Here is a 24,198-nt window from a genome sequence, read left to right as displayed (position 1 = left end):
ATTTAAAGAAGCTGTTAACAAAATTGTTTTATTGATTTATATTATTCTCTATTAAATATTTAATAAATTCAATTAGAATAAAAATGTTTAATCCCAGAGTTGTTAAATCAGAAATAGTTAGAAATTATAATTATTTTAGAAGAAAATAAATATGTTTATATTCAAAAAATAAATTTGGTGCCATGTTTAATTTGGATAATTAAACAAGGTAGTTTTAGTTTTTAACATGCACTTTGTGGTTCTTATTTAAGGGTATGTCATCTGCTTTTTGAATACAAAAAAGAAAATTGCTGAAAATTAAAAGAAAAATGCTGCTGATTCACTGTAACAATTTCACTGTAGCATTTTTGCTGAAAAATAAATAAAAATTAAAAAAACAAAACTGAATAAATAAATTTTTATATTTTAAAAATTGATTTATTCAGTTTCGTTTTTTTAATTTTTATTTATTTTTCAGCAAAAATGTTACAGTGAAATTAATTTTAAAAAAATAACGTAATTTTATTTTAATCTAACATTAAAACTTCTGCATCGAAAAGCAAAAAGTTTTCACTGTCAAAATATCATGTATTTAAAAAATAATTCAATTTTAAAAATTCCTCATGATTTTTGTGATATAATATATTGTGCACCAATATTATATCCTTAATATATTATATGTTGCAAAATAATTGGGAATTCACAATTTAAATAATTCAGTTATAATCTAATAATGCTAAAATCATCACCACTGATATTCTTTTACTACTCATGTCCAAAACAATTACTGATTATAACTTTGTGTAACTAAAATTTTATTAATTTGTTGTTTGATAATTATTTTAAAATTTTATAAAATAAATGAACATATATTTTTTATTTTGATGAAATAAAAATTTAAAATGCTTAGAGTTTTACCTAGTTGTTGGCTATATTATTTATTTTCTGATTAAGCTGCAACTATTTTAAATTTATTTTGTTATTCTCTTTAAACTTCTTAACTCTGTCTTTTCTTAATGTTTGCAATTATACAATAAAGTCTAAATAGACGTTTTTTTGTATAGCAATGTTGTGGCAAGCTGCTACAAAATTGCTAGATGAAAATTGCAGGAAAAAAATAATAATGATTTCAAAATTATAGTTACAACATTTGATAAAGGTTAAATCAAATATCACTTTTTAACATCATGATAGTGTTAATTACATTAAGCTACGTAACTTGCCAAGAGATATATAACTATGCCATAACTGCAAAAGTTTTTAAGTTTAAATATAAAAATGTATCTTTGTTTTTAGTTTTATATTGTAAAGATTTCTTCTAAGAAAAAATTCTTAGTAGAAAAAAATTTTTTTGACAGAGAATTAACATTTATTTTTGATTTCCAATTATATAGATAGTTTGATAAAAGTTTTAAGTCTAGTTATAAAAGTTTTAAGTCTAGTTATTATAGTTTTCAAAAGAAAATTATTTCAAATATAGTTGTTTTCTGTTTGTATATAATAAATTTTAGCTCTCAGCTAATCACAGACTGTTGCCTATATGCCTTAATTCTCTAAAGTTTAGATATAATAATTTGAGTTTTGCTTGAAGTATCTTATTTGTTTATTATCCTGTTCTATTGTTAAAGTTCTAGGTTAGGTTAATTATATATATATATATAATATTTTAAAATTTAAAAAAAAAATGGATTTGAGAATTGTTTTTTTCTGAGGCATTTTGTGTAGAATATGCCTATGTGCTCAACAAGACCTATTCACTTGGAAAAATGTGGTATAAATTACTAAAGAAGTTGGACATATAAAACTTTTAGTTTAAGAACTTAATGAATTCTGGATTTTTCAGATTTGTATTAATTGAAATTTATATTATTTTGAAATAGGAAAATTTACCTATTTATAAATATCTTAAAGTCCAAACTATTTATAAGATCCTACTAAAAAATATTTTGTGATTTGAATGTATAATAATTTAGATGTTTAGTTAACATTTTAAGTAGGTCAAGAAAGAAACTTAATCATAATTTATTTTTAGGGTATATATTTAGGCTGTGAGTATGGGAATGTACCTTTATATATTTGGGCAATTGGTATTCTTGCTGCTGGACAAAGTTCAACTATGACTGGAACTTATTCTGGACAGTTTGTCATGGAAGTGAGTTTCCTGTATCTTTTTTGAAGTTCTTTTTAAGCAATCTTTTGTTCTGCATAAGTTTTAGAAATTTGTGTTTTGATTTCTATTATTTGTTCTGCATTAAATATTAGTTTTTGGATTTGTATTATTATTACTAGTTTTTGCACTAAAACTCATAATGTAGGATCTTGATTATCCTGTATAAATGTGAAGTATATCCATACTTATACATTATCTGTACTTTTGCACCTTTTCCCATGTGTCTACATATCTGTAATCATAAATAACATGTTTGTAATGATTTTTTTAAATGTTATTGTAAAATCTTTTGTTTCTTTATATTTATGTAGGGCTTTTTGAACCTTAAGTGGGCCCGTTGGAAGAGAGTTTTGTTGACCAGATGTATTGCCATTGCTCCCACCCTCTTTATTGCAATCTACAGTGACATTAGAGATCTTAGTAAGATGAATGACTACTTAAATGCTCTCATGTCATTACAATTACCATTCGCTCTTATTCCAACATTAATATTCACATCTTCACTAAATGTCATGGGAGATTTTCGAAATGGAATGTATGTTATTTTGTTCTTAATTTTTTTTAATAGAAATTTCACTTCTGTATAGTTAATAAAATGCCAAAAATATTAACTTGATTAAAAACATTTGTAAAATTGTAGAAATATCAGGGATGATTGTGCTCCGGAAAAAATCCGGATTTCCGGAATTTTCGCTAACAGTAATCCGGAAGTTTCCGGAGATCAAAGGTTCAGGCGTTTTAAAAAAATCATTGATCACAGAAGTTTCGGGAAATCAAATTTTTAAAGGTGGAACTTAAAAACACAGTTTATTTTATTTGTTTGTAAGGGAGAGTCAGAGAGATACTTTATAAGCTTATATTCAAGATTAATATTCATTTTTTATCAGTGAATAGTTGTTATAATCATGAACTCAAGAAAAAAAGACATATTTGTAAATTTCAATTACTTCTCCAGGTCATCATAGGTATGTGTAAAATTTTAAATGGAGTAAACTAAGTAAGAGAAGTTAAATAGAGTAAAGTAAGTAAGTTTAAGTAAACTAAGAAATATTGAGAAAAAGAAAAAAAAACTTGTTTAAATTTTTTTGTCTAATTTTTCAATTTAAACTTTTTTTTTTCTTTTTTAACTCAAGAAATTTTTCGGAATTTTGACTTTTGCTCACAATCACCCCTGAAATATGTTAAAAAGAAATTTAGTAGTGTATTTGAAGAAATGAAAAAAATTTGTGCAAATAAAAAATATTTAATGATTAAAGTAACAAATAATAAGAATTTTATTGCAGTACAAGCAAACCATTTTATGTATTTATAAATATGCATTTTTTAGTAAAAAAAAAAAAAATTGTGTTCCTTTTACTTTATAAGTGCTGTTAAAAATTTTTTAATTCCTATTAAATATAATATAAATGTAATTAGTAGTAAACTTATTATGTATTACTAAAATTCTAAACATTCAATATTTTTTTAAAATGCCTACTTTATTTGATTTCTGTTTTTACACTTCGTTAAAATCTGTACAGAATTGTAAATTGTTTTAATTAAAGCTAAAGTAAATAAATAAGATTTAAATATCAAAAAAAGTAAAATATTAAAACGAAGTTATTTTGTTAATAGCACCCAAAAAAAATCTCGAAACTTTATAATTTGTCAATATAATGAAATTTTAACATTTAAGAAATGTAAAGTGAAAACATTTGAACAGATATTTGAGAATTATTTTATCTTTTTTTGCTTTTAAGATAATTCAAACAAAGAATTTTGAGAAATTTTGTAATATTATCTGTTTGTGTAACCTCATTTTAGTAATCGTAAAAAATAATTATTCATTTTTAAAACAGTGTTGTTTTTTTTAGTTTCAGAAGTGAGATTTTTTGTCAATTGAAATTTATTTTAAAAACGTATTTCAGATTGTGATTTACATTTACATTTGATCATTTATTGAGTACTTTTAAATTTTACAGCGTCAATAAAATAATCACATGCCTACTAGCAATAGTTGTGATAGGCATTAATCTTTATTTTGTTGAAGAATTCGCTACAGACAAGCTTCCAAACACGTGGGCCCTTGACTTAGGATTATCACTTTACTTGATATTTTATATTTGTTTCATAGCATATCTGGTAAGTTTTCATCTAGATTTTAAAATTAAAATATCCTCTAAGAATTTTTTTTTTATATATTGAACAAAACTATAGTTTTTTTAGGTTGATTAATTAGCAAAGGAGAAATATTAAAAGGAAAATAATGAGAGAAAAATTGGTTAAAATCTTATAGTGTTTTGAGTTTTAACCAATATTATGTTGCTTTTATTCCAGATTTTGCTTATAAATTTCTTTAAAATATTAATGTTTTGCTTGTTCAACTTTTTAGAGATGTTTTTATCAATACTGATAGTTAATACATAACTTTTAAAACCGCGTTTGCAAGTGTTCTAAAACCTCTTATTTTAATAGCCTTTACTAACTGTCATATGACCTAGCTAATATTCAATACTTCATAAAAAGCTAGGTTTGTTCCCTGACTTTATACTAGCTTCAACCCAGCTCTTAGGTAAAGCTTGCCCATTTTAAAAATTTGTTTTTGAGCAATCTGATATTTTGCTTTTTCTCTAACTTTCACACCAATGGTTAAGATTGCAGATTCAACCTGCACTTTGTTGCTCAAACTTTGGTCAGACTCTCTTCCTCATTTATAATCAGTTGCTTGCCAACTTCTGCACTGATATAACAGATTAGCCACTTTGATTGCTTTACAAATATTATTTTTGGGGGAATAGTTCTTAAATTTTAAAATAGCTCTTTTTTCTATAAAATGTTCATTAAACATTTTCCACTCACCCAATTGTCGTTTAATTGAATAAAGCAAAGCAACATGAAAAGAACATAATTAATTTAAATGCTTCCCTTTTGGGCAAAACAGTTTCACAACCTTTTTGTTTTAAATTTCTTTTTTATCATTTAAGTTGATAGGTAATCAGACTCTTTGTTCTTTGCCCACTCTTATGCATGGAACTTTCTATTGTTTCAAGTCTATAATGAAAGGCCTTCTTCAGTGTCAAAACACAGAATCATAGAAGGAAACAGAGATTCTTGAACTAGATCAGAAACCTTTTGCATTTTCACTTTTTCATTCTGTTTCAACAATGAAGAAAGTTAAATAAATAATCCCAAGAAAGTGAAGTGGTAAGATATTACCTGATTAAAAGCTCCATTCGCTTCAGAAATCAACAAATATGAAATAACGGTCAACATGTTTCAAGCGCTTCAAAAGTAGGCACCCATTTTCAAGACTTGCCGATTTTAAATGTGATCACATTCATTTCTGGCATAAGAAATTTATTTATTATTGAATTGTAACTATCTATTTGTGTGGTAATATTTATGATCTTTTTGCAAAGTTTAGCTCTTTACTTTGATGTAATTTACTAGTTGTCTATCTATAAATTTTTTTTTCAATTTTGATTTACATTCCGTATAAGCTAAACTGGATAAACTTAAAGGTATTTTATTTTAAGTATTCACTACAAGGAGTTAATTTGATTACAAATTCTTTTTATAAATGTGTATAGATTAGATAGTTTCTAGGTGTGGTATTTTGTTTCTTCAAATTATTTAATGTATAGTGTATTATATATTTTTTATATTCATTAATTTGTCTACTTTTAAGGTTTTCTGCTTGTTGTTTGTTCTTGGTGTTCAAAGAGTTTCTGACATTCCAGTAAGTTAGTTTTTTAAAGCACTTCATTTTATTTTGAAATCTAGTTTATATAGTTAAAAATAATAATAATGAGAAAAAATTCTTAGTGTTGAAATCAATTATATTTTTATACCAAGCATCAGATTAGCTGAAGCAAATGAAAAAGTTAATATGAGTCACTAAGTATTTTGAAAATTATATAAACTAAACTCAGTGGCGCAGCAGCCCATAGAGTGCCAAGGCCTACTGTGCCCATCTCAGTTTTCTTCGGCTCTGGGGTGCAGGAGCAGATGTTCCAGTCAGGTGGTCAGCCAAACGCGGAACGCCCAGTGTTTAGTTCCCAAGCATGCTTGGTACTCATTTATCGACCCACTGAAGGGATGAAAGGCTGTGTCAAACTTGCCCGTCCCGAGGATCGAACTCAGGACCTGTGGCACAGGAGCGTGAAGTGCTACCACTCAGCCTCTGGCGTCTTGAATATTATATGTTTGAGCTAAAATTAGTTCATTATTTATTACTTCAGAGTTACTGTATATAATAAAGAAAATGAAGGAAATAAAAATGAAAATATGACCACCGAAGCCGACGTCTTCAGGGGGTACCGGCCCTGGTAGCCATAAAAACAAAACCATTTCTAATTGAGGGAGAAGCAAATGCCTAAATTAACTCCCTTAGTACCCCGATGGTTTTGTATAGAAGTCCAGGAAAAGAACATGCAATATAAATAACAAATTAAGAAAAGAAACTCAAACGAAATCATCAGAAAAATAAAAACTCACATAGTCACAGGTCAAACATCAATTTCACAAGCAGGCCGAATGAAAAGAAAAAACTAAAACCTAAAGAAAACAACGCCCTCTATTACAATGCGCAGATGAAGAATAAAATGAAAAATGTCAAGAGAAAGAAATACGTAACAAATTAATAGAATGCTTAACTGTATTTCTTTCTCTTGACATTTTTCATTGACATATTTAGAATTAAAAATATTTGTGTTTTCTTTTAGTATTACTGTATATAATTTATTTTGATTTATTTATAATTCTAGATGTTTGAATTTTTTTAAAAAAAAACACTGAAATTAATTTACGAAAAATATTAATTTTTCCATGTTTGTTTGTTTCAGGGAATCGGGCGATATTTTAGAGAGCCGAATGAAATGAAGCTGCCTTCCTCGGAACCTGAAAAAGAAATGTATAAATCTACTGAAAATTCATCACCTATAACCTTGCGCTATGTAGACTCTAATATCCAGTGATGTGCTTGAATAGCTTAACATAGCATTGAATGTGCACTAGTGATGCATGCTTTAGCATTCCATTTTTTGTTTCACCAAATGTTTTATGTTCTTGTATGAGTGTCTTATGCATGTTCTGTGAGAGTTTAATTTCTGATTGTCTTTGATTTTAGTTATTGTGTTGAAGTCTTTCCAAAAATCTATTTTCAAAGTTCAAAAGTCTTAAATGAGCCTAAGTACTAAAATATTCAAAAGTCACCACATAAAATCTAGTTTTCATACATTACTTAAGATGGATGATAAAAAATAATCGAATTTCCTGCTCCTTTTTAACTAAAGAAAAAGTTAATTTATTTCATTAAATAAATTTATTTTCTAAATTAAAAAATAGCTAATATAAAAATTGTAAATATTGATAGCAGAGCTATTTTTGTAAAAAAAATACTTACAATATATCTTTGAACAAAACAGAAATGGTCAAAATATTTTTGATTTGATCTGTATTTTTTTTTTTTTTGTACAGTTTTGTGGTTAGGTATGGGAATTTTTGGTAAATAATTAAATCACAACTAATTTGATATGAGAATTTGATTCAGGCATTCTGGGTTCGAAGTTATTCTGATTTAGCTGATAAAAAATATTATGTCCTGATTTTTAACTTTTTGTTCTGACATTTCTGATTTTTTGTGTGTGTTTAGAATGTCCCATTTTCTACAAAAACAAGTGTGAATTTTAAAATCGATTTGAAAAATTAAAAGATTTGGATTCTCAACCCAACATCTATTTATTTTAATTAATAATGCTTGTAAAAATTGCAAATTTTGATAGTTCAAACTTAGGGATGATCCATTAATTATTTACATGGTTCAGGCATGCAACCTTATTCGTAGGATTCATGTTTTTCTGCAATTTCCCTTTTCTAATTTTTTGCCATTTTTCTGATTTTTTTTTGAATAATTTTTTTAAATACAAAATATTTTTTTTATTATGATGCACTTTTCAAAATCTCTAAATAATAATTAAATCAACTTTAAATTCATGTATTGATAAAGAGTGAGGTCAGAGTGGCTTATTCAGATGTCATTCCCTAAAAAGCAATTTAACTTTATTTAATTAAAACTTTATATTACTAACATTCCAATGTTTCAAAAAAATATGAACGTTTTTCAAACTCTATATTTTCTGATGTGTTCATTTGTTTGCCGTAAATTAATTCATAAAATTTTTAAAAAACTGATGTAAATTACTGTTATTTAGTACAGTCAACCCCGCTTAAAGGAATACCATCGGTTCCAGCCAACTCTATTCCATTAAGCGGGTTATTCGATTAATAGGGGAGTGCATTATTCGATATTAAATACTATGTTTTTATAAAATTTTACTTTTAAATGGTATTTATTACATAGTATGATGTTTTGATTAAATAAACTCAATTTTATGATCAACAAACAATTATAATTAAAACTATCAATATTAGTTATCATTAAATATAAATCTCATTTAAAGTAATAATAAAATAGATCAATGGTAATGAAAAATATAATATACGTACTATAATATTATTTTATTCCAAAAAAATCTGTAATAGAAGACTGTTTTGATACACGCTTAATAGAACATTTCTCTACTTCTTTTTCTAAGTTGTACAGTACATTATAGTCCCCTCCATTACATTCAAAATGTCATCTTATTGTGGCTAAAGAATTGTAAACCTCATTAATTTTTGGAGGATGGGGTGGATCGTCCTGGTCCTCATCTTCCTCTTCTGCTTGTTCGGCAATTGTCGTGGTATTCTCTTCTAATTCGATGTCTTCCTCTTCATCCAAATTTATAAATTCCATCCAATCATTGTCTGTCATGCCCAACCCTTCAAATTCGGAATTCAAAAATTCTTCTAAGTCGTAGATGACTGGACTGTTTCATCATCTCTAATTTCCTCGGGTGGGAAAAATTGGGCTTTTTTGAAGCAGTTCTTAACCACTTCCATTGGGACACTATCCCACACACGTTTCACGAAGTGCATTGCCGTCAAGAGGTTTATTTTTTTATAAACTGACAGCAATGATTCTTCTGGTGTAGCTTCTTCCAAGAAGCGCAAGACCTCTTGAATCACTTGCTTTCGATAGCGGGCTTTAAAGGAACGGATAATTCCCTGATCAAGAGGTTGAATTTTGCAAGTTGCATTCGCGGGAAGAAATTGTAAAATGATATTGGTCAGGCGTAGTGAGTCTATTTTATGACTAGAAACATTGTCAAGAAATAAGACTACTTTTTTATTTCGCCGTTTAAAATCCAAATCTAAGTCGACCAACCATTTTCTAAAAATGTTCCTCGTCATCCACGCATTTCGAGAATGCATATACGGAATCGGGCACTTCTGTATCCCTTTTAAGCACCTCGGCTGCTTGCTTTTTCCAATCATTAAGGGCTCAAGCTTTTCTGTCTCCGCTTGATTGGCACAAAATAATAAAGTCACTCTGTCTTTATTTTTCTTATAACCTGGGACTTTTTCTCCTCTTTTAGCCAATGTTCCTGATGGCATTGCGCGGTAAAAAAGGGCCGTTTCATCGCAATTGAAAATATTCTCCGCACCATATTCCTGAAGCAAAGGCACTAATGTCTTTTCTCGCCAAATTTCACATGTAGAATCATCTGTAGAGCCAGATTCTCCATGTCCGATCTTGAAACTTAAATTATTCCGCTGCTGCCATCTGTAAAGCCAACCGTTTGAAGCAATAAACTTTTCACAGTTTTCAAAATTTTTTGAAATTTCCATTGCTTTCTGTTGGATCATTGCTCCGTTGATCAATGCACCTTTAGCTCTTTTCGCTTGAAACCAGTCCAACATAGCTTGATCTACGTCATCAAAATTCGATTTTCTCTTTCTTTTTCTACTGAGGCTTCCATTACTCGCATATTCCTTTCGAATGCTTTCACCATTTTTTTTTATCCTCGAAACTTGAGTTTGAGAAATTCCAAATTTATTCGCAATTTCAGATTGGGATTTTTTAAAATTTATTTCTTCCAAGACTTCTATTTTTTTAGATAAACTCAAATCATTCCTTTTCGTGCTCATCGTGCAACCAACTCAAGAGTAAGCATTCACTGAAGTAAGCAATGATTATTCCACTTTGGAGAAAGGAACCCTGTATAGTGTAAAAGCAGGCTTTTTAAACTTCATCTTATCAAATAACGCACCATGAGGGGACTAGAAGTCTTTACCGTAAAATAAATCACTCTATACCTTCCGGGTGTGCTAATGAATAGTGTCAAAACCCCCTTCGTTTACTCTAATGTACAACTGTCAACAACATTTGATGAATGCTTAAACCATTAACACCTGTTTAGAGCAGCAAATGAATAGGAAGAGCTATTGAAGTGATCACCGAATGTATTCTTATCATCTTAACCGAAAAACGGAAATTCCATTCTAGCTGGGGGAAACTTTTCTTTAAAAAAAATTCAACACAGTATCTTCTTTATGCAATTAAGCGAGGACTGGAAACAACAAATAACCGTTTAAACGGGGAAATGTAACATTAGTTACATATAAAATGATTTGGTTCCATTAAATTTTATTCGTATAAGCGGGTTATTCGATTATCCGAGGGGCGATTAAGTGGGGACGACTGTAATACATAATTTGATATTTTACCCTCATGAAGCAGCATTTCAAGACAAATTTTATAAATTGATACCTTTATTGCATATACAATAGTCTTCATAAATATTTTTCAAAAGCACTCCATTAATATTTTTTATTTCCTGTGCTTTCTTTTTTCGCTTTGCAATTTACGGCTTGCTTTTTCAGACTTGACATAACTTGTTTTTAAGGACTAAAATACTAATTTGGTTTATATGCATTCCTTATATTTTATACATAAAATTTAAGAAAACAAAAACATAACTTTTAATAAAAAACAAATAATTTATGACGAAAATTTGACAGTTTTTTGCAGTATTCTTATTTATACATTAAGTGGCTTATAAAAGCATTAATTAAAAAAAGTGTTCATTCCTGCCTTGGGTGTAATTTTTACCATTTTTTTATAAAAAAAAAAGTTCAATTGTTTCTTGAGCTTATTTTCTTGATACTTTTATTTTGAAAACTAACATCACCGTTAATTTTATTTGGCGATTCCACTTGTATATTGTAAACTAATCAAAACACTTTTGACTCAATGAGTTGAGAAGTAACAACAATTATGCTAAACTTTGGTAATAATATGGCAACTCTTTCTAATTTTCAATAAAGGAAAATGAGCTATTAAATTTTTTTTTTTCTTCTCCTGCAACAAATGATATGTGATCATTGTTAAAAAAGAAAGAAAAACATTTACAAAATTGTAAGAATTTTCGAAAAATTAAAATTTTGGTTGAAATGCTCGTTAAGTTAATAAATAACAATGGACTTTCAGCATGTTAAATTTCAACTCTGCAAGTTGCTTTTCTGTGAGCTGCAGGGCTGCTCGCACAGTATTTTATTTAACTTATGATTGTTAATAATTCCTGAACTAAGGATTACATGTTAAAACGTTTAATTCCATCATACTTTCTATAGATTCTATCCTACACCTTAAAAATTTCACATTTCTAAATATTTCCACTCAGCTCACAAAATGCAACGTAAAGTTGAATGCCAAGAGCATCAGTGGTGGCTCTTGCAATTTTTTAACATTCAGTGAAATCACCATAATTTGCCTGATAAACTTTTGATTCTAATGTACATTTTTAATTATTAATTCTTTTTATAGCTTTTAGCCCTTAAGTTTAGTCTATTTTATTTATAGCTTCTGTTTCGTTTGTTTATGTCATTAATGTAGATGCATTTAAAATGATTGATGTTTTATACATTCCATTTACATATCTTATTTTTTCACTCTATATTTTAAATAAGGCAAATGTTAGCTGAATAAGGATTCAACTCATCTATTTAAATCGCTTTAAATCATAATTTATTTTTCATATTTTTTATAGTTTGAATTATATAATTCATTTTAAGTATATTAATGCAAGATTTCACCATGAAAGATCTTTATTTATTGAAGGTACTTAATCAATTGAAATATTTTGTAAATAACTTTTTATTGTTTGAAAATTATTTTTACTTTTAATGCATGCATTAAAGTTTCTTAAACTTGGTTAAAAGCCAGCGACTAACCATTCCTTAATTTTTTTTGTCTCATCTGACACTCAATTGTCGTCAAAAAAAGTTTCGAAAAGCAAGACCTGTTAGATGATAAAAACTTGATCTCTTTATTTCAATCCTTTTTATTGTATATAAATTATTTTATTAATTATAGATTGTTTTTATAGTAATATTAAATGTATTTAATTGTACTATTCAAACTTGGCACCAATCATGAATCATTTCTTAATTTTTGCTATCATCATGTTTAATTTATAGTGCCTTCTACAATTAAGCACAGAGAAGAATATAAGGATCATGTAATCACTAACTTTATAAAAATGACTGAAATAATTTAAAAATTACCTTTTAAGTGCAATAAAATATTTGCCTGTTTATAATACATCATTTTAAATATATAAAATTGTTAACGAGCTTATATTTAAGGAACACTTATAACAATAACATTTTTTATAAATATAATTAGTATTATATATAAAATCTTCGTTAATATTTTATGACATTTATTCACATGAAATTTATCTATGTATTATATATTTTAATTTAAATCTATTTATATAAATAATGTAATCAAAGAGCTTTTATCTGAGATTTTTATATTTGTTACTGGTATGTATAGGTTTAAAAAGACTTGATTAAAAATTACGGATACAGTTTCTGCTGTGTGTTTTTAGTTTTTTATTTTACTTATTTATTTATTTATTTTACAAATTTATAGCTGTATGATGATTTTCTAAACGTAATCATTAAAAGAAATCACAATTTCTTTGGTGTAATTTAGCTTCTTTATGGTAAGAATATTTTTCTTTCTCTAGGATTTAATTTAATATATTAGTAGCACACATATAAGCTATAAAAACTTCAGTTGGAATAAAGTTAAATTTAATTTGTTTTGGCCTATTCAGTGTTCAAAAATAAAAGTGAAGGCACAATCTTTTCGTGTAGTACTCTTAAGAACTTTGTTTTTCTTTTATAATTAACTACAACAAAATGTATCACACATTTTAAAGAGTATAATCTGATTTTGTGACTTTATTTAAAGAAAATATATTCACAAAAATAAAATTAAAAATCTACTTTTTTAATTTATAAACAATTTAAATTTTGTATTAAGTCCTCAGAGATTTGCTGGTCTGAACCCTAATGCGTTCCAGTGATCCTTTTTCCACCCAAATTTTTGGCAACAGACTTAGTTTACCACACTCTTTTATCTGCTTACCTAAATTATGAAATAATGCTTACATTTTAACTAATTAAGGCTCTTTTGCCACAAATCTCTATATTTCCTCTAACTCTTGTACAAAGACAAACTTAGTAATTAAACCGTTAGTATGCGCTCTAAATGAGATTTTAAAAAGAGTGCTGATAGCAAACAAACACCATTCAAATAACAATTTTTGTAGATCAGAATCGATCACAATTTTTGTTGCCAGATTAGTAACCACAGAAACGGCTTACCTTTTTAAAATCAAATCTTTGAATGCAGACTTATGTTAACCATAATAAACTAAACTTCTCCAGGAATAAAAAATGGTCAGTTTGAGTTACTCCTTTTATCAACAGTAGTTATTACCAAAACTGGTACATAATAGTATAAACTTCATTAAAAGATGGTATTAAATGATCTTATTTCAACAATACTAAATTAAATATATTAGTAGTCTAAAATCTTCGTAAATGATAAATTTAGCATGTTATGGGGCCGGAAAAACACGAATTTACCAGATACGTATCTAAAAGTATATTTCATGCATAGTATTTGAGTTTTTAGAATATACATGTATTTTTTTAACACGTGAAAGTCGAATGACTTTATCTTTTACAATTGTGAAGTTAGTGCCAGCCACCAATCCCTATAGAGTACTAGCATAATGCAACTTTATTTTTGTTAATGAAGCTTGTATTTTACGATCAGATTTTTTTGCTGTATTTTTTCTATATCTCTTTCAAATAGTAGCGAAATGTCATTATTTGATTATTAGTTTAATATATTTATTTAAAAATGAGGCAATAAAAGTTTTGCAGGTGGACGCTGTCAGCCACTGATCTCTTTAGAGTACTAGCATAATGAAACTTTAATTTTGCAAAATAAGATTGAATTTTATGATCAAATTTTTGAGCTACAATTTTTCTGTATTTCTTTCAAATGGCAGTGAAATGTTTTTTTTTTTTGATTAGTAGTTTAATTTTGATTAGTGGTTTAATTTATTTGTTTAAAAATGACTATGGCCATGAAAGTTTTGCAGTTGTGTGGCTGCTGTCAGCCACCAATCCCTATGGAGTACTAACATAATGCAACTTTAAATTTGCTAATGAAGCTTGAATTTTACAATCAGATTTTGGAGCTGCAAATTTTTTTTTATATTTCTTTCAAATTTTACATTGGTAGCAAAATGTATGCTTTAATATTTGATCATTTGTTTAAAAATGACAATAGCCTTGAAAGTTTTGTCTATTTCAATGCTTTTTCTCTGCTTTTAGACTATCATTAATAATTAAATTTCAAATAGCTTCTTTTGTGGGAACTGGGGAAGGGTGCCTCTTTAGATAAATACGATTCTCAAAACCCTAGCTTGCCCCAGTGATCTTTTCTCTTTTTTTTTACTCTTTTATTATTATTATTTTAGTCTGGCTTATTTTACAGCCCAGTTTACAATGATGTTTAACATGAACCCGTTGTAGCTAGTCTTGTGCTATTATTAGAAGCCTTCATTTCTTCAAATAACGTATAAGCTGCCAGCTATGCTTTTGTAATGCTGTTGGCACAGATGAAATGTAGTCTTATAAATACTAATAACATCAGCTGTCTTCAAAACATTTATTTTATAACAATAACATAACATTAACATAGTTAGTTGAGCCTTAAATTTAAGGCAAGAATCATTATGCAATTTGAACTATTGAAAATTCTCAAATTGCATTTTAATATCAACATTTACAGTACTGGAAAGCATAGCATTAGTACTACTGCTACAGATTTTACTTATTTATCTTTAATTTTAGATTTGCTACGTCATTTCAGGAGTGTTAATTTTTAAATGTTTATTTATTGAATCGGCGTTAATTTTTGGTAATTGTGATTATGTTAAAGCATGTTTTTTTCTTAAAATTTATCACCACTTTTTACGTATGTCACGTTTACATATTCTTGTCATTGTAGAAAAAAACTGTTAACATCCTTGTATTTGAAAATAACACACTAGCTTGATGCTCATCATTAGCTCTAGCTTTACAACTTATTTCATATTTAAATTAAAAATCATAGAAAACAATCATTGGAATAGTTATGCGTATGTGTTTTAGATTAACAACTTTTTATATTTTATTTTACTGTCGTTTGTAACATGGTAGAATGCTTGTTAATGATATTTTGGTCCTATTTTTTTAGGTTAGTCATTATATAGGAATTTTTTAATATATTTTTACCCTGAATTTTCCTTTTTTTTATAATTTTGAACTTTGAAATAGTGTTGAACCTCGTTTTCGATATTTCTCCTAACTCAGTAGGATAATTATTCCCATTTTTCTTCTTTAGTTTTTGTATTATATACAATACGAATTTCTTTCACTTCATGTTGAATTGTAAAAAATGTTGATCGCATAATTTAATTACTTAATAAAAATGTGATTAAGGTTAATTACTTGTTTTTCAACTCTACTCTTAACACAATAAGATGGTTTTTGTTATCTTTTTTTTTAAAAAGAATATAAGGATATTTATTAAATTTACATTATGTCAGATTTTAATTACTTCGCAAGGTTAGGATAAATATTAATAATTTGTTTCCTTTTAATGTTTCTTTTAATACAATAGGACATTTTTGATTTTTTAGATTATTTATTAAGCCTGAATTTTAAACTGTCTTTCTTGAATATTATCCTTATATAATTAAAATAGTCTTGCTATATTATGTTTTTTAAGTACAAAAAATGCAGAAATTTGGTCTGTTCTTGATTTCAAACAAAAATGTAATGATAAATTTATCAACACTTCTCAGATGATTTTTTTCCCCATATCCTTTAACTATATAAATATAGTTACTAATGTATATTTGTAATTCATGCACCAATGTTTGATTAATAATTTTGAAAAAAATTATAAGCATTATCCATTAATAATCAATTAATAATTCAAATACATATAAAATATTTTTTTATAATTCAAAAGTTATTTAAACTACGCTACACAAATGATTCTTGATTTTTATACCGAGCCAAATTTTATATTTATGTGCTGTAATGAAACGAAATTGCATGATTGTTTTTCTCCCTAAATGCTCAATTCAGCAGTTGCTGTTTAAAACTCATTTAATGATTTTTATGTTAAATTGTCACCTTTGGTTGGATTAACTAAGCTTTCTTAAATGATTACTTCAAATTTATAAGTCTGCAGTCTGATCTTTCGTACTATAATTTAGATGAACCTTATTTCCAGTCGTGCAGTGTTTCCTTTGATTCTACAAGTTTATCAAATTCTTGCCATTCAAACTTTTCTTCTAGATACGGTCCTATTACCTGAAAAATATTAAAAAATAATTAAAGATTTAATTTTACAATTTTAGTTGTTTATATCATGTATGTAGCTCATGTTTTATTTGGAGGATCATTTAACCCTTTGCACTGATGAACCTTTTATATATTTTTTCTGACACTCTAATTACAAGCAAAAAAATATTTTATTAAATTCTGTTTCAAAGGATTAACATTTAATAGGAAAAGCATTTTTGATGATCATATCATTATTCTTACCTGTAGCTTCATTTTTTTAGAGTAATTATTTAAACAAATATGTTTATTTTATCATATTTTAATACATTATTTTGCCTGCACATATTTATTACTGGGTTTGGAAAGCAGAATAAAATAATAAAAAGCTTACTGATTTCAAACTTGATTACTTACTTGATTTCAAAATCTGTGTAAAATTTGTAAAAATAAGACTTACTGGTAGAAAGACAAGCCTTCGCACTCCCAATACAACCAGTAGACAAAGAATCTAAAAAGAAAAAAAAATCATTTGCAATGTGATAATAAAAAGTAAATATCTTTAAAAATGTCAAACAATATATTAAAACAAAGTGCATAGCGTTTTTAAAAAGTGCTTAAACGTGCTTATTTTCGATTTTTAAAAGCCCTTAAAGGTGCATTTTTCATTGGATGATTTTAAAAAGTGCTTAATTTTCCCTTTTTTAAAAATAGTTTTTTCCTTTACCATGTTGATTTTTGCTACTAATTATGCAAAAAGACACAGTTCACATTGTTCTATTCAACGTTTTCACATTTAATTCAACCCCAAGCTATTACGGCGTATTGTCAGTTCGTAGCCTATGAAAACATCATTTGTTTTTCATGATTTTTGACAATTGCCAAAAACAATGCCAATTTTTTTTCCCCTACATGATGGTTAAAACAAGATGAAACCGTCAATTGTCAAAAGCTTTCCAACCCTGCCTAATTATGATATTATTTTAAAGTGCTTAAAAATATTTTTTGAGTGCTTGAAAAGTGCTTATTTTTTGTTGAATAATTTGGTTACGCACCCTGTTAAAATAAAATTTAGTACAACTTTCCCTATTTTCCTTATGATTGGAGGGTACTGGAAAAAAAGAATAAGCTGTTTTGAATTACTATGTCCCAAGATATATGAACACTAAGCCTGTATCTGGTAAGTTGAATCTAGAGCTACTAAAACTTAAATTATCAGTACACTGTAAGAAGACAAAAGACCCACTGGATTAATACTGTTGATGACTAGAAGCAATTAACCTATTAACTGGGTATGACCAAGTATTTCGCCATACACGATCTACAACTGTAATGGGCATAATGGCATTTTTTGTCATGGGAATCACTTGAGGTGTGCTGATACTGCTTATAACTATGGGAAAAAAAAGTGAAATCAAACCCATTTGTGAAACAAGTTGAACAAAATTTTATTCCCCGGTTAATAGGTTAAGATTTTTTTTTCTTCATGTTGATAGTAAATTAAAGTTAAGATTGCTTCAGTATTAAATTTAATGTAATATGCCAGGAAAGCAGGCAAAAGATGAATCATTGCCGCCATCGTCAATTACTCTATCTGGATCTAGCTAAAAGATTCTTTTGTGTGTCTTCTTGAAAATAGTAATGTTACTAACAAATGATCGTCCATAGTTCCTTCATTTTTATGAAAGTATCAGAGGACCAACATTTTGTTAATAAATGCAGGTATTTATGGTTCCTTTTTCATTTTAGTCATATCATAATTTATGTAAAACTCATGATTTATCATCATTCACTAGCCATAACCATATCTACATATTTAAAGTTTTATTTTATTGTTTTTACTTTATTACTCTCATTATTTTGAAGATAAGCAAATTCCTTGAAATGTTGCATTTAAATGTGTTCTTTGTTGTTTAGTTTATGTAGTCCTTTGTTTTTTTATTTTATTAATAACGCTTGTTTTAACTTACATGTGCTTGCTTGGATGTTTTGTCTTTGTGAGTTTGCAAGAGCTCAGAAATATTTAGAATTACTCTGAAATAGCCTGCTTGTAATGTACCTGTTTTTATTTTGAATATAACTGTCTGAGATCTTTAATCAAAGAAAAATGTATCATAATCTTAGTCAAACAAATTTCAATTTATATTTAACAAATTTTTGATTGCTCTTATCTTTAGTGATTTCTCACTTCAAAACTCTGGTTTTCAATGATAGAATTAGACTTTGAATATGATTGCAACATAAAAATAAATTAGGTATTATTTAGATATATTAAAAGCTCATGTAAAAACATCCATTAAAATAGATCAGAGGATTAAGGGGATAGACAGTAATCAAATAATGCACTTAAATCTAAAATTCGTTGAAGGTAACCTCTGTAATTTGATTCTATATGATCATATTATTACAGTCGTGACAAATCATTATTAGCTCAGCAATATATTCTTTGATCGCCAAAACATTTCATTTGTAAAAGCCTTTAAATTGACTATGTCATTGCTATGAACAATAAAATTACTAAAGTTTTGGTATAAAAATAATACTCAAGCTATTAAATTTTTCTTTTTCAACCTATGAAGCTCCAATCAATCAATTCTTAAATTTTTTAATTATTAAATGGTTGCATTAGACTAAATTCTATTTGTATTTATTTATTTTAGATCTGATGACACAGAATTTGAAAACAGACTAAGATAGCATTTTGGTTTCTAGTAAGTTTATTTTCAATCTAAATTCTATTGTAATTTAACCCTAGATTACAAAACTTTAAGCAATATTACATTGTGTTTAATTTATTTTATATATATATATATATATTTTATATGTAGTCTGTATTTTTATTTTCTCTTTAATATCAAATAAAGAGGTGTGACTTCAGAAAAATAATCTTCATTTCGAATCAAGATACAGACATGTAGTTAAATATGTGAAATGTTTGCATACATAAGTGTTACTGTAGTATCTTAAATTCCTCAAAATAGACAAAAGTCAGTAGAATTATTGATTAATGTTTTGTTTCCTACGGTTAAGTGGGCTAAATTAAGATCTAGTTAACTGACTTACTAACTACTGGATTTTTCCGTAGGTAGTAAGTTGTACTATTTTTAAGCTATTTTGATTCCTGAACTTTAAGTAGATGAATAACATATATATATTATACTAGAAAGTACCCCGAAGTTGGTAGTACTCACAATTACAGTGAATTCCTTAAGAATTTTTGATCTAGTGATCTGATTTTCAAGTAAACTGTTATCTTAAGAGAATACCATACCAAAATAACTCTCTCTCTGGGAACAGGAGAAATCGCAATTATCTTTGGAAATTCTCAAAGGATCACTCGCAACTCTGTTGTTTATCAGACATTAAAACTGTCTTAACGAGTGGTTACTATCATTTTTTTTATATCAGTACTATTTTAATAAATACTCTATTTATTTTCATTTTCATTTCCTATTAAATAAGGAATTTTTTAAAGTTTAAATTAAGTTTTTAAAACAATAAGATAATTATAAACATTTTTAAAAGTAACTTGAACTTGTAATAATAAATTTAACAGAATTATAATTTTATTATATGCATAGATATTTAACTTGTTTATTCTATTTTGTTTAATGTCATGAAAATTTTAGGTTCTAAAATAATTAAAAAATTAATATTAAAGCATTTCTGAAATAATTTTTTGCTTTCATCATTAATTCATATTAATATGCATGTAAATACAAACTTCACTATTTGAAACCGGCTATTACAGTTGAACCTGTTTATCTCGAACCTCTTTATCTCGAAAACCTCTATATCTCGAAATTTTTAAAATTCCCTACATTTACAGTCTAAAATAAATGTATTTTCCATGTTTATGTCGATTTTTTTTTCTCAAGAAATGTCTATATTTTTGTACTAAAAATATAGACATTTCTTTTAATCAAAGCACTTTTAATAATAGAGCACAAATGTCAAAACTTTCCTTATCAGTAGAACTAGTAGACAGAGATCAATTTCGTGAATCCATAGGAAGTAAGGATGAAAAGGTTGGGGGTGTTTCTTGGAATTTCAATCACTATCCCTGCACTTCCTTAACTAGAAAGGATTACAGTGATTCTGGCAGTAAGTGAGGGGTTAATGAGTAGTGACCATCAGGGGTTAGCTTTTCAACACAGATAAGAAAGCTAAGAACAGAAATTCATTTTCGCCTCAAAATTGCAACCAATGGATCAAAGGATAATTAAGAGTTTTAAAGTGAACTATAGAAAACGATCTATGAGGAATTTGCGATCTTTTTAACCTCAAAAGAATAATTGAAACAAATAAGGCTATCAGTCAAAAATCTTATTTATTATTTTCAGTGTTAAATGTATGTTAAAAAACTGATAGATGTATGTGGTATAATTAATTTAAAGAAATGTCTATATTTTTCTACTAAAAATATAGACATTTCTTTTAATCAAAGCAATTTTAATCAAATTTCTTAATTAAATTTAATTTATTTTAAGTACCTGTATAACTTGAAACCTCTCTATCTCGAATTTTTCGCCTTTCGCGTGAGATTCGAGATAAACAGGTTCGACTGTATAAATTATTAAAATCAAAAAATCTTTAAATTTTACTTTGGGCAGTTCTGTATCTCTAATTTTTGACTTATAGAGTTTGGTTTTGCAGGGGGAGCGCCACATTGAGTAATACTGCCATAATTTCTTGGCTTTTTGATATTTTAAATTACAAATGGAGGTGGAACAAAAATTTCTCATGAAAATTTTTTTCTGCGGTATAGCATCCTCTTAATGGTTTAAGAGGCTCAACTGAATATGTTAATTAATTTGTGCTGAAGATTAATTTATTAAGTCAGTCACACAAAATTGTTCTTCCTCTGTAAAAGCATACCTTTTCCATACCCTCAAGCTATGAGGGGTGGACGCAATTTGGAACATAGTCCCAATATTAATACTTCAATTGCATTTTTTCCTTATTTCGCTATATCAATCCGAAACCAGAGCCATTATTAAGGATGGGCCTAGGCCCATAGTTCCAATGGGGTCCCCGAAAGTCGTTTTATCACATTAAGTTAGTTTTCATCCTAACTAATTCGTTATTCTAATTCGTATGATTTGTAAGAAAACTTTGTTAGTGAGCTTGAAAGATTGAGAATAAATATTAAAAGAAATAATTGGTTCAGCCATACGTCTCATCAGTAACATTTTGCAAATGATGGAACAATACGTTCTTGTAGAAGGGGACTTCTAAAGATAACCTTAAACTTTTTTTTTAAAGAAGTGCTTCGTTTTACTGTTCCTGCTATACAATTCTGGGAAAGGGGATTTTTGTATGCCAGTCAACAACAATAGAACAACGTTTTATGTTCTTATTTTTTAAAAACTAAAATTTTTATTTGACAGAAAATTTGAATTATGTGTTTCAAATAATACTAGTTTTCCTTTAATGTATTGACCTTACCTGTTTTTTGAGACACATTTTTTTTATAAATCTAATATAAATAAAAGTTGAAAAAATTAATTTTGTATATTGATATTTTTTTTAAAAATAAACACTATATAAAATTATTATTTGTACAATTAAAATAATTATTATGAATAAGTAACAATCTAAAATTTTTAAATTTAATGAATAAAAAAAATTAACAATAATTCTATATATATATTGCAAAAATTCATAGATACTGATAAATATAGTATTATTAAATTTTTAAAAAAAAATCATTTTATGATGAAATTTCTTGCTTAGAAAATATATTATTATTGTTGTTGAATTATTATTGTCAAAGGAAATTTTCCTTACTGTAAATTTAAAGTAAAAGAATGAAGGAATCTTGAGACTGAAACACTAAAAAATACAAATGGTATAACAGGGAAATGAAAAACTAATTTGTATAAGAAAATTATAAAGTAGTTTTGTATTACAAATAATAAAAAATCCTTTATAAAAATTTAATCTTCAACCTTCATTAAAATTATTGCCATAAAAATTATTATAATTTAATACTCTTTATAATTTAATAGTTTGATTTTACCCATCTAATATTTCTATGTTTTCAGAAGATTATTAAAAGAAATATCAGAAGTTTAAAAATAAGAGAAGTGTTTGATCAGTGTTTTAACCCTTTCAGCATCAGTGATCTCACTTAGTATTTTCTCCTATTTTAGTTTAGGAAATTTTTATGCATTTATGTTATTTTAGGAAGGGGCAAACTTTTGGGATTTCTTCATTTTTTTAAATATTCTCACGAAATTTTTAAAATCTTCTAGCTTCTCACTCTTTTTAACTGAAAAACATACATATTATTTTGACAAATTTTTTGCAGAGGTGTGTAGTGTGTCTACTGCTTCAATTATGAAATACCAATTCACTAGTACATTATACATTTTTACTTTATTCTATCTTGGGGTAGCTTTTGATAGAAGACGGTTAACCTTGTCAAAAGCTCATTCCCCACATAGTTGAGCCGAACGTGAACTGACCATGGCTACCTTTGTAGGAACTGACCTCACCTACCTTGGCAGTAACACCTACTTTTATTTGAACAAATCTACTTTGATGGAATGTACACATTGAACAGTTGACTTGCTATTTATGATTACGACATTGTTCTCCTCATGTTGTTGCTTCTCAGTCTCAACCACACACAACAAAGCCTGTCCACACTCGACTGCTAATAGCAACACAGGAACGATCGCGTGCACTACCGTAATCTTAACTCAGCATTCAAAGTCCGGTGATCTTAATACAGCTCTCCTGGCTTCTCACAAAACAGTGAATTAACTAGTGGTATTAGTTCATTAAATTCCATTGCTGATAAAATTCTGGTGAGGGAATACTGTAACGTGTTGACCACAGCAATTATGAGGGCGAATCACTTCTTTTTATCTCAGTGCTGTGTTTTTTCTTAGTGATGTAGAGAAAGCAGTAGTAAGAGGCATGCATTCTTCTTAAAAGATGCAGAAAATGACTATATCTGTCTTACAGTATGTATGTTTAAAGCTAATTGAGGAATCCAGTTCTTTAGAAATGTTGCCGTTACACAATGCATCAATCTAATTTCTGTTAACTTAAAATTTTTGGCTTATTTTAATGAACTCGTACCTGTGCTTAAAAACAAATTTAGACACCTTTTGCTGTTGCTATATAATTCAATGGGAAAAAAATATTTAATGAAGCCATACAAAGTTGCAGTTAAAAAGTGAATTTTTACTTTTACATATTCTCAAAACACTGAACGAAACATGCATTGAAGTGGCAAAAGTAATGATGGTATAGAATTATGCAAATTTGCAGATAGGGATAGCCTTGCTAAAGGAAAGTAAAGTAGGTAATGCCTTGACAGGACTTTTACTTGTGGATTAGTAATTTACATAAACCATGAGCGTAATTAGAGCTTTGATGGCTCAATGGTTAAGGCACTGAACAGTCGTTAAGAGGAATTGAGGTTCAATCCCCAGTGGCAGCTTGAAGCCCACCCAGTTTCAGATCAA

The 24,198-nt window shown here is 27.5% G+C and overlaps 2 protein-coding genes across 5 annotated transcripts in view; one reads left to right on the top strand and one right to left on the bottom strand.

Moving 5' to 3' along the window:
* LOC107445388 (solute carrier family member malvolio) overlaps positions 1 to 19,478 on the top strand; it is a 58,404-nt gene extending 38,926 nt beyond the window's left edge. For 2 of the 4 annotated variants that reach the window (XM_071184284.1, XM_071184285.1), the window contains exons 10-15: positions 2,012 to 2,131; positions 2,461 to 2,684; positions 4,111 to 4,270; positions 5,817 to 5,867; positions 6,973 to 7,040; positions 19,378 to 19,478. In XM_071184284.1, coding sequence (XP_071040385.1) covers positions 2,012 to 2,131; positions 2,461 to 2,684; positions 4,111 to 4,270; positions 5,817 to 5,867; positions 6,973 to 7,040; positions 19,378 to 19,414 — 660 coding nt within the window. In that variant the 3' untranslated portion in view covers positions 19,415 to 19,478. Of the gene's footprint in view, positions 1 to 2,011; positions 2,132 to 2,460; positions 2,685 to 4,110; positions 4,271 to 5,816; positions 5,868 to 6,972; positions 12,889 to 19,377 lie in introns of those variants that run through there. The other 2 variants (XM_016059767.3, XM_043055183.2) reach the window with 1 other exon arrangement.
* On the bottom strand, positions 15,037 to 17,228 carry LOC122268412 (protein Malvolio; the record flags this gene model as incomplete). The annotated part of the gene is given in 2 exon segments (XM_071184286.1): positions 15,037 to 16,747; positions 17,178 to 17,228. Coding segments are annotated over 2 exon segments (141 nt in total), but the record flags the coding sequence as incomplete, so codon positions are not given.
* Positions 19,479 to 24,198: the final 4,720 nt, after the last annotated feature.

Source organism: Parasteatoda tepidariorum, chromosome 8 (genome assembly GCF_043381705.1).
Source record: "Parasteatoda tepidariorum isolate YZ-2023 chromosome 8, CAS_Ptep_4.0, whole genome shotgun sequence".
Classification (NCBI taxonomy): Eukaryota; Metazoa; Arthropoda; class Arachnida; order Araneae; family Theridiidae; genus Parasteatoda; species Parasteatoda tepidariorum.
This window is presented reverse-complemented; position numbering and strand designations above follow the sequence as displayed.